Genomic DNA, 11,009 nt, shown 5'->3' on the forward strand with positions numbered 1-11,009 from the left:
TTATAGAAAAAAGGTAAAATAAAAATTCATAACAAGATAATAAGAGAATAACAATAGTTAACACATTACATGTTATCTTTAAAGTAAATGCTCAGGGTACAAGATATGGGCATAAAATTTTTTCCAATTGACATTAGCAAAAACCTTCATTTTCAGTGAACTAAGAGACACTAAAGTATAACTGACTTTGCATTTTTTCCCTTTTCCCTACTGTCTTTTCCCCTTTCCCCCATCCTAGTTCCTTCTTCCTCTTGAACAATTTCTTCCCATTTCACAATATCTATTGTACATTTTAGGACTTATTTACTCTCCCAGTTTCTCACATCAGGGAGACAATGCAATGTTTACACACGTGGATCTGGTTTATTTCACTTATGAGTATGGTCTCAAATTGCATCTATTTACCTATAAGTCTCAAGTTTATCCTTCTTTTCGGCTGAGTAGTATTCCATTGTATAAAAAGACATCTTTTTTTATCCATTCCTCTGTTAATGGGCCTTTGGGTTAAGAAACAGGAAATCTAACAGGCAGTAAACCCCAAACAACACTGAATCTGCATTAGTGGCAGAGACAGAGATGAGTGAGATTAAATGAAGGTGACAGGTAAACATGGAAGCCACAGGGATTGATGACCAATCAGATGTGAGAAAGAGGGATATGGCTATGGTAAATCCCAGTTTTCTGGCTGAGCCAATTCTCCTAACTTCCAGACGGGGCTGGGTCTACCTGTGAAAACCACACACTGTATTGATTACATTCAAATTCTCTTGAATCTTTACTAATTTACCTTTTATAGTGAAATGCCAACATCACAATCAGAGTGAGTCTCTTGAAATGTGATTTAGTGAAATGATTTTAAGTCACCAAATTTTGTGCCATTTCCCAGGCTACCTTGGGAAAGTTTCCAGTTCACACCTTGTTACAACCACTCCACATGAACAACAGGCCTACCTTTGAAACTCAAATGTACAGAGCTGTCAAAGGGGACAGGGAGAGGATTTTCCTCTTAGAAAGCATTGAAGGGCACAGTGTTTTTTCTGAACTTCATACCTAATCCTCTGACAATTAAATACTGAGGGCGTAATTGGCCAAGCAGCTGCCCTTGTCCCTCTGGGCTGGCCACCCACAAGATTCTGCCTCGACGCAGTTCCTCTAGCGGTGACAAGGAGGCCAAGGAGCGGTTCAGAGTGAGTCGGTGAGTCCCTGTGAAGGTCACACCTTTCAGAGGGGAAACTGGCCCCAGAATCACAGCACAAACTGCTAAGTCTGGAGCTCTGAGTGCTCTTTTGACTGAAGTTGTTTTTTTTTTAACGGCATTTATTCAAAATGTCCAGCACAACCAACTCTAGAGAGACAGAAAGTACATTAGTAGCTGCTCAGGGGTGAGTAGAGAATGCGTGTTTCTTTCAGGGTGAAGGCAATGTTCCAAATTTGATTGTGGTGATGGATGCAGAGCTCTGAAAATACTAACCATCACCTCATTGCACACTGTAAATGGGTGAGTTATATAGTATGTGAAAATCAATAAATTATGAAACATAACCCAAAAATGCAAAGCTTAATTCCAAAGAAAAGAAAGAGATATCCCCACAAGGACAGCCAAGAAAGTGGTCACAGTGGAATTGTAAGTCCTATGGCTTCGGAACAAGCATGAGTGGGATGCAAAAAGAAAATATTTGCACTTCTATTCCTGCTTGATTTTCATATAAAGAGAGTAAAAAGAATTATCTTACTGAAATGTGTGCTGGGGCTGACTAGCATCTGCATTTGAGTAGCGAGCAAGAGTTCTTTGCCCAGTACAGTATGAGGGCAATAGCACTATGCAAGTTCCATTTGAGAATGTAGAAACTTTCAAAGATGTTCTGAAGGAGTCTAACACTATGCCGGTCTCTAGAATAAGAAACTATGTTTCTCTCTAGTAACTAACGGTATACTGTTTGTTGGCTTAGGCCTGACAGAAGGCTTTCAAGTTGAAGTATATTACTGTCAGCTGATCATAGCTGTAGTAAACCAGGAAATAGAAAGAGCACAGACCCCACAGAAAAAGGGGGAAAAAGAAAAGAAAAAATTTGACAACACGGAAAGGGGAGAGCGGCCAAGCTCAGAAAGCCCTGGCTAGTGGCAAGTGAAAGGCCACCTTCAGTGAGACTTCAGCACCATAAATCAGCACAAAGAATTTTTAGAGTGGTTGTAATTTTTAAAACTCCTCCACTAACCATCACTGAATTATCAGTTATTCCGCAGCTGGATATCAGCAGCAAACTAACTCCCTGAGTGACAGCTTAGAGATTCCAGGATTTTTTTTTTTTTAAGACACAGAAGCCCAAGAAGTTTTTAATGTTTCCTGCCTATAAGTACTTAGGAGACTTTCAAAAGCAGTGTCAGCTGCACCAAAACAAGGAGGCATTCCGGGTTGATTTAGGGGTGTTTCCTAAAACCGGGTGGAAAGAACGCACCGCCTTTAGGACGAAAGGCACAGAACTGCAGGCCGAAGCAGTACAGACCCCAGGGACTGATAGCGTCCCAGCCTCGCACCTGAAGACTCAAGATCTGCCCGCTCCCCTGGGACAAAAGCGGCGCCCCCGGGAAGCACCCCAAGCCGCGGGCCCTCCGGGAGGTCCCCACGCGTGCCACCTGCTGTCCCCCACCTGGGATGTTCTGCCACCTGGACCGGAAGCGTGGCAGGGCCCTCCGCAGCCATCGCGCCCCGGATCCTCCTCCTGCGCCTGCCAGGGCGATCACGCGGCGGCTCTTCCGGGACTCCGACTCTGCCCTGCGGAAATCCTGCAGCCCTGCCCCGCGGAGATCCTGCAGCCCTGCCCCGCCGAGGTGGCCGCGCAGCCGCCCCGCCCCGGCCTCCTCCGGGCCTGGACTCGGCGAGTCCCCGCCCGCCCCTCCAGCTCGCCGGGCACCTGGAGCCCAGGGGACGCTTGCTAGCCGCGCATGGTTGTCACCTGCGGATCTGCCAAGCCATGGTCATCTGCGCTATCTGTGTGTGTGTGTGTGTGTGTGTGTGTGTGTGTGTCGCAAGGCAAGCGCTCTACCGGTGAGCCGCATCCCCAGCCCTCGCGGTGCTGTATTTAAAATGACGCTTTGGTTTTGTTTTCTCCTTTAAGGTCTAGCAGCTACTCTCAAAAGTACACGGAAATGCTTAGCTCCGGCTTCTGCCCGTGTGGATTATTTCCCAGGCAGCATGACATGGACACCGCACTTGATGCAAACATACTTGCATTTGTTTCTAGAACACAGGCATTGGCGGGCCTTCCTACAGCACAGTTAGTAGTGAAAAGAGGGAATCTTGTCTTTCAGTCTGCGGGGGTCCCTAACATCGGGTTGGTCAACCCTTGGTTTTCCTGTTACCCAGAGAAATCCCAGAGGTCCTGTCTCCCCTCCCCCTCGTCACTGTTCACATGACTATTCTGCTGTCAGAACTGCCCTGTGCAGTTACTTCTCTATGTGCTTATGTCCGTCTCACGGCCTCTATCACACTGGCACTGTGGGTGGTGCAGTGCGTTCCCAGCACCCAGAACAGAGCCTGGCAGGTCGGTTTTAACAAACGGGCAAGATAAATAAACTGAATGAATGAAAGGGTCTCACTGATCACAGCCCGAAAACTCAAATTAAAATCCAGGCTTATTAACTCTCAATCTAGCACACTTTGTACCTCAGAATATCAAGATTAAACCTAAGTGAAGAGAGCAAGCAAAACACCTATGACAGAGAGTCTCCAACTGCGGAAGTCTGGGTCCAACTGCTTGTGTTAGTCTGTTTTCTGTTGCTATTATATCTCTTTGGATGTGTACTTATAAAGAAAGGGGGTTTATTTTGGTCACAGTTTTGGAGGCAGCCCCGTCTACTTGGCCTCCAGAGGGGCCGCAGGGCAAGTCGTATCACAGTGGGACAAACAGGTGTGGTAGAGAACACCTGGCAGGACTGGAAGCCAGGGAGACTCGGGGGTCAGGATCCCTCTCTTATACCAAACAATCTCCAGAGCACTGACCCTAAGACAACGGCATAAATTCCCCTGGGAGCTAGTTAACTTCCACCTGGCCTACCTCTTCAAAGGGTCCAACCTATGAGCCTTTGGGAAACACACTCAATGTACATCTAAATTACAGCAAAGCCAAACACACCAGGGTAGCAATGTAACTTAGATTCAACAAGTTGCTACCTTGCAATTGATCATTCTTCTTAATGCACAAGTCAGGAGGTGGGGTGTCTTACTTTCTCACTGCTGGGATAGAATATCGGACACCCACAAGTTAAAAGAGCAGAGCTTTATTTTGGCTCACAGTTTGTAGAGGTTTCAGTCCATCGCTGTCTGGTTCCATGATATGGCAGCATGGCAGAGGGGCTTGGCAGAAGAGAAAGTCCATGGCAGGGCAGGCAGGAAGCAGACAGGGATCAAGGGAGGAGGAGAGACCTACATCTTTTCAGGCCACACCCACTTCTGACCCACCTCTTTCCACCAGCCTTCACCTCCCAACATCACACCAGCCTTAAACCCATCAGAAGTCTAATTCAGTGTCACACACCCATGATCCACGCCCTCCCCAAAGCCCCACCTACGAATGCATGACATTTTAGGGGTACATCTAGATATAAACCATAACATGGGGGAAGAGGAAATGGAAGATAAAGTCAGCAATACCAGAATATAGCCAAAGTATGGAAGCCTCTTAAGCTTCTTGAGTTATTATTGTAAATGGAACATCATGGAAGCAAAGTTGTTCTGGCCTCAAAACTGCTTTCTCACTGCTATGATCTGGATCTGAAATGTTCCTTAAAGGTCAGGTAGCAAAGGCTAGGTCACTATCATGTGGTACTGAGAGGTCGGACACCTTAGGAGGCAGAATGCTAGGTTGTTAGGGTCATGCCCTTGAAGGGGATGCTAGGACCTAAGTGTCTCCCCCACCTCTGTCTTTGCTCCCAGTTACCATGAGATAAGCACCTACGCTTGGCCATGCCTTCTCCATCTTAACGTTTCGCCCCTCCACAGACCCAAACAACGCAGCCAAATGACCATGAACTTGAACCTCTGAAACCATGATCCAAAATGAACCTTTCTTCTTTGTAAGCTGACTCAGGTATTTTGTCACAGCAAAGGAAAGCTGACTAACAGACTCACTAGTATTCTTTCCCTCCTAATCACCTGATTTTTTGAACCCCAACAAATTCCTGTATGATGTTTATTATGGCTTCATCTTGGGTAAAAGATGGCATCATTATCACTTCTCACAAATAGATTTGAATAGGGAGAGAACATAACCAAGAAATTTAAAATTTTAGGAACACCAATAAATATTGAGAACATCATTTTTATTCAGATATGTTTCTCATATATCTTTTCACATGAACTCAAAATCAAATTTTGAAGCTTTGAGAATACTGTTTCTTTACAAATAGTAGAAGATAAACTCATTTTGCACAAGATTTTTTTAAATAGACACAATGACTACAGAAACTGTTCCAGAAAGTACTTCTTACTAAGTGAATATTTGATGAACAAATATTGAGTTTACTAAATAAAAGCTAATGAAAAATCACTAGTGTGGATCATAGATACATTTCCATTGCAGTCTCATTGCTGATGCAAATTGGAAGGCACATTATATAGCAAATATTTAAAAGTTCATTTTTAAAATGCTTGGCCCAAAGTAAAAGAATAGGCTGGAGCTGGAATTAAAACCTAGGCTTCTGGCCAGGCATGGTGGTACATGCTTGTAATCCCAGCACTCGGGAGGCTGAGGCAGGAGGATCACTGTGAGTTCAAGACCAGCCTGGGCTACAAAATGAGCTCAAGGCCAGCCTGAACTGCATAGCAAGACCCTGTCTCAAAAAGACAAAAACAAACAAACAATCAAAACCTAGGCTTCTGGACTCCTAATCCAGAGGTCATACTACTACTGAATGTGTGCCCTTCCATGAGACCTCAGCAAAGTGTGCCTAGAAATAAATTACTGACAATAAGTAATTCTTGTTCCAGAATTAAAACATATGCATTATAATTTTTATAAAGTATTGCTCTTAAAATAACCTGTTTTAAAACTACTATCAAACAGCAAACATAAAACAAAACAAACGCTAACATTACTAGCCAGGCATGGTGACACATGCCTGTAATCCCAGCACTAGGGAGGCTGAGACAGGAGGATTTCCGTGAGTTCAAGGCCAGCCTGGGCTACATAAGGGAGTTCAACGCTAACCTGCACTACAGAGAGAGACTCTGTCTCAAAAAAAAACACAAAAAACAAAAACAACTAACATTACTGTCTTATCCTATCTTCCTAGAACTGGTATCTTACTAAGTAAACAATTTACATCTTATATTATTATCTCTATATGAAGTAGAAACACATTTCAGTGTCAGTTTTAAAAAGGTATTCCTAGCCAGGTGTGGTGGCTCATGCCTGTAATCCCAGCACTCGGGAGGCTGAGGCAGGAGGATCGTTGGGAGTTCAAGACCAGCCTGGGCTACAAATTAAGCTTAGGGCCAGCCTGAATGTCTCAAAAAAAAAAAAAAAAAAAAAAAAGGTATTCCTTTGGTTCTGATTAGTAAAATTAAATATTTAAATTTTACAGTATTTTTATGTGTAAAAATCTCAAATCTCTCTTTTTGCAAGTAGGCACAATTATAACAAGGTTTAGAGGCAAATTATAAACTAATAAATGGTATGTCATGATGGATTCTTTAAAGAAACCTAATAATCTAACTTGAAATTGTTTTTCTTCCAAGGGTATTAGTCTCTCTGCAGGTAAAATATTACAGTAAACCAAATACAAACAATATAAACAATCAAATGAAACAAACAACAACAAACGTGCTCCCAAACAAGTAAACAGCAGGAGTGTCAGAGTCATATGGACGTGGCTGATAGCTACCAATGCTTAGCTCTCACCTTCCCTCACTTCCACAGGAAGTTTTCCGTCTTCCTGAAGCCTAAGTCTACCTTTGATCTACCTATCTAACACCACAGGGAGGCCGATCATTCACCTGAAAGGTCATTTCCTTGTTTGGGGAGCACAGACAGGGAGTCACTGTGGGTATTTTCCCAGCATGGTCATTTTTTTTTCAGCACTGGGGATTGCACCTGTAGGACCTCACTTGCACGAGGGCAAGTAACCTAGCTATGCTATGCGCCAGGGCCCGGACCCTTTATTTTGTATTTTGAGACAGTGGCTCATTACATTGCCCAGGCTAATCTCGAACGAGTGATCCTCCTGCCTCATTCAGGGATATGCCAACACACCCAGCAGTAAATAATATTATGCTGCTTTAATGTCTTCCTTATAATGATGCTACATTCCTTATTATTATTATTATTATTATTATTATTATTATTTTGTTTTGTTTTCTTGCAACAGCCTCACCGCATAGGTCGGACTGGCCATGAAGTCACAATGACCCTCTGCCTGAGCCTCCCACGTGCTGGGATTACAGGTACATGCCACCACATGCGGCATATCTGCCTAGTGTGTTACTACTTATATCAAAAGTCAAAGATAAACTCATGAACCAGAGAAACATACATTGATGTAGTTAAATACAGCATTATAATATTTTAAAAATCAATACGACCTTTTGGGGGAGGCGCATATTGGGGCCCAAACCAAGGGCCTTGAATGTGCCAGGCAAGTACTCTACTACTGAGCTACATCCTCAGCCTAAAACCCCATGTGAAAGGAGCAGAAATTGTGCAAAACTGCTTTAACAGATTACAGATGGTTTTTCAGAGTAAAACATTAAAAAGTCCTCATCACACCAGCACTGGACTTCCTTGTACGTGTGTTTTCTTGTCTACCGAGTTTCAAATCTCAAACACAACTCAAGGTGCAGTCCTCCAACCAGTAGCATCCATGGGATGATCTCTTCAATCCTCCTACCTATCTGTTAAACTTGGCTGTCTGTGTTGTTGCTGTCGAGCCATAAGAGTTCTTCATGTTTTCTAAGGAACCTTGGCCACATCCAAGAGCAAAGATTTCTCACCTGCCTAAAACAGGGTATAAATTCTTCCTCCAAAAGAGGCAAGCATATCCCACTTCTCCCGCTCGCATCAGGATGAAGTGAGCCATGAGCCAGGCGTAGTGGTGCACCTGTAACCCCAGCACTCAGGAGGTTGAGGTAGCAGGATTGCTGTGAGTTCTTCGAGACCAGCCTGGGCCACAAAGTGAGCTCGAGGCCAAACTGAACTGCACAGCAAGACCCTGTCTCAAAAAGACACACACAAAAAAAAAACAAAGAAAGAAACTTGCAGGCTGGGGATTTAGCTCAGCAGTACAGTGCCTGCCTGGCAAGTGCAAGGTCGTGAGTTGGATTCCTGGTACCAGAAGGAAAAAAAAAAAAGAAAGAAAGAAACTTGCAGTGATAAATACCCATTATGTTGGTATAGTGATGTTTTCAAAGGCATACATGTACATCAAAATTCATAAAATTGTCCACTTTAAGTACGTGTATCTTAATGTCCTTTAATACAGCTCGTGAATTTTATCTCAATAATGCTGTATCTTAAAATAACTTTTAAAAAATCAGATCTACTTTTAACAGAGCACTATATCACAGCAATACATCCTATTAAAATAAATTTTTTCAGTTATTTACTACTTAAGAGCCGGGGATATAGCTCAGAGGCACAAGTACCTGCCTGGCAAGCCTAAGGTCCTGAGTTCAATTCCTGGTACCAAAAAAAAAAAAAAAAAAGGAATAAAACTACTGAATAGTTTACTTGCATAAAGTATTGAGAATAGGTCATGTAAACAAGGTAACATTGGAATGGCCTTTTATAAACAGAGAAATACTTTGATGTGTAGAGTTAGATATAAACCTATTCCCTGAGGCTAAGGCAGAAGGATCGTTGTGAGTTTGAGACCAGCCTGGGCTACACAATGAGCTCAAGGCCAGCCTGAACTGCATAGCAAGGCCCTATCTCTTTTTTTTTTTTTAAGACCCTGTCTCAAAAACAAAGCAAAACAAAACAAATTTATTCCCTGCATAGAAAGATTACTTCATTAATGTGTGTATTTACTCAACAAATACACAGTAACATCTGTGTGCCTAAGTAGTGTTTTAAGCACTTTTAAGGGTTTTTGAATTGTTCTGAACAAACTTTCAGACTGAGCCTAACTAATTTGGGTATAGTCAAGGAAAAATAATGCTCAAATCTTTGCCATTTTCCCACTGCTTCTAGTCACCCACTTATTTGATTTTCCCCTATTTTTGCTATTTTTTTTTTTTTGTCTTTTTGAGACAGGGTCTCTCTATGCAGTTCTGGCTAGCCTTGAGCTCACTTTGTAGCCCAGGCTGGTCTTGAAGAATTCACGATTCTCCTGCCTCAGCCTCCCAAGTGCTCGGATTACATGCGTGCACCACCACGTCTGGCTTAATTTTAGAACCTATGCACACCTACATTAGGAGTGATATGTCTGCATGCTCCTTCCAGTTGAGTCAGGGAACATATATATACACACACAATTAAAGCTAATGGTATACACAGTGTCCACAGTATTATTCTTTCAACTTTATCTACGTTTGTAATTTCTCTTGATAATATGCAGGCAGGAAAAAACTATAAGGAAAAATACTTGTGTTATTCTATAGCATAACAGATGAGATTGTATTATTGTAATATGGACAACTTATAAGAACCATAACAAAACAAGCGTCAATTCAAGTGATTACTCAAAAAGTCTTATGGCTGTTCTCCTTTGCCTTTTTCCTCTGAAAAGATAAAAGTGCTGTTTTGCAGCCTTCTGAATGTATAGTAATAAATTATGTTGCACTGGGACACAGCTATTAAATAATCCTTGTGAAAAAGATGTCTATATGTACTGATCTGTGCTGGTACATTAACTAGGCGCAAAAATAACCCAAAATTATATCTATGTTATGCCACACATTTGTGGACGTAAATGGACAGAACTGAAACTTTACACTATCTGTATGAAAGGCAGTCCTCCCCTTTGTTTCAATTTTATTTTTCTTTATTTACAATTCTGCTAATGAGCTTGTGCGACGATAGTACATTTTTAAGAAACCATTAACTGCTAACCTTAATTTTATCCCAAGGGCAGTAAAGGTCAATTTATGTTTTGTTTTCTTTTCTGGTACCGGGAATCGAACTCAGGACCTTGTGCTTGCCAGGCAGGAGCTGTGCCACTGAGCTATCTCCCCGGCCCAAAGGTCAATTTAAATTCGTTGAGGAACTGAGTAAGACTGAAGGCACCTCCACAGACTGATGCGTACTTAATTTGAGATATCCACAGAACCGTTCGGTCAGCTACAAACATAACAAACGTTACGTGTACACGGAGACGCCGCAACGTGCGGGCTACGTGCACACCGGTAAGGACGGCAGAAACAGTACTACCTGTCATGTAAGCCGGGCATGTCCGCCTTTTCTCAGTTTAAAGGTATCGGGCTCTAGGCTGCCCTTTACTTTCACCCGAATGAGACGGCTCCAGAGTCTCACATCCGAGAGGAGGCTGTTCCCTGTTCCCTCACTATAAGGTTGGCAACTGCTCCACAAGAGCGCAAGGTTTTCGAAGACAGCCTCAGCACCCGACTTCCCAGTTGCTATGTTTAGTTGCTAAGGCGCCGACGGTCTCGCAGGAAGAGCGGCGCGGTGCACCCCCTTTTACCGTCGTAGCAAAACCTCTCCGTGCTCCGCGCTTTGGTTCCGGGTGGGAAACCCGGCTGCCTAAAGATCTATGGGAAGGTTAGGAGAAGCTGGGAGCGACGCCTCCGAGCCGCGGAGGATTGTGGGAGGAGGTTGTCTCCGATTTCCCCTCCCCCTCCCCCCTCCCGGCCAAGATGTCTGACATGGAGGATGATTTCATGTGCGATGATGAGGAGGACTACGACCTGGTGAGGCGCCGGGGACGGAAGCGTGGGGCAGGAGGTGGTGGGTGGCCCTCGGGGCCGAGGCTGAGTCGGCCGCGGCCCCGCGGCGTGGAGCGTGCGTCCCCCCGGCGCGTCCGGGGCAGTGACAGGCCGGGTTTGCCCCCCGGGTCCC

The 11,009-nt window shown here is 43.8% G+C and overlaps 2 protein-coding genes across 3 annotated transcripts in view; one reads left to right on the forward strand and one right to left on the reverse strand.

The window, feature by feature from the left end:
- Window positions 1-2,820, reverse strand: part of Galk2 (galactokinase 2) — a 100,632-nt gene extending 97,812 nt beyond the window's left edge. Inside the window, exon 1 of the mRNA XM_005376681.2 lies at window positions 2,649-2,820. Coding sequence (XP_005376738.1) covers window positions 2,649-2,701 — 53 coding nt within the window. The 5' untranslated portion in view covers window positions 2,702-2,820. The remainder of the gene's footprint in view (window positions 1-2,648) is intronic.
- Window positions 2,821-10,395: 7,575 nt separating this feature from the next.
- Window positions 10,396-11,009, forward strand: part of Cops2 (COP9 signalosome subunit 2) — a 28,517-nt gene continuing 27,903 nt past the window's right edge. Inside the window, exon 1 of one of the 2 annotated variants that reach the window (XM_005376679.2) lies at window positions 10,396-10,861. In XM_005376679.2, the coding sequence (XP_005376736.1) occupies window positions 10,808-10,861 (54 nt within the window). In that variant the 5' untranslated portion in view covers window positions 10,396-10,807. The remainder of the gene's footprint in view (window positions 10,862-11,009) is intronic. The other variant, XM_005376680.2, reaches the window with a different exon arrangement.

Source organism: Chinchilla lanigera, unplaced genomic scaffold, assembly GCF_000276665.1.
Source record: "Chinchilla lanigera isolate Chin_1 unplaced genomic scaffold, ChiLan1.0 scaffold00008, whole genome shotgun sequence".
Classification (NCBI taxonomy): domain Eukaryota; kingdom Metazoa; phylum Chordata; class Mammalia; order Rodentia; family Chinchillidae; genus Chinchilla; species Chinchilla lanigera.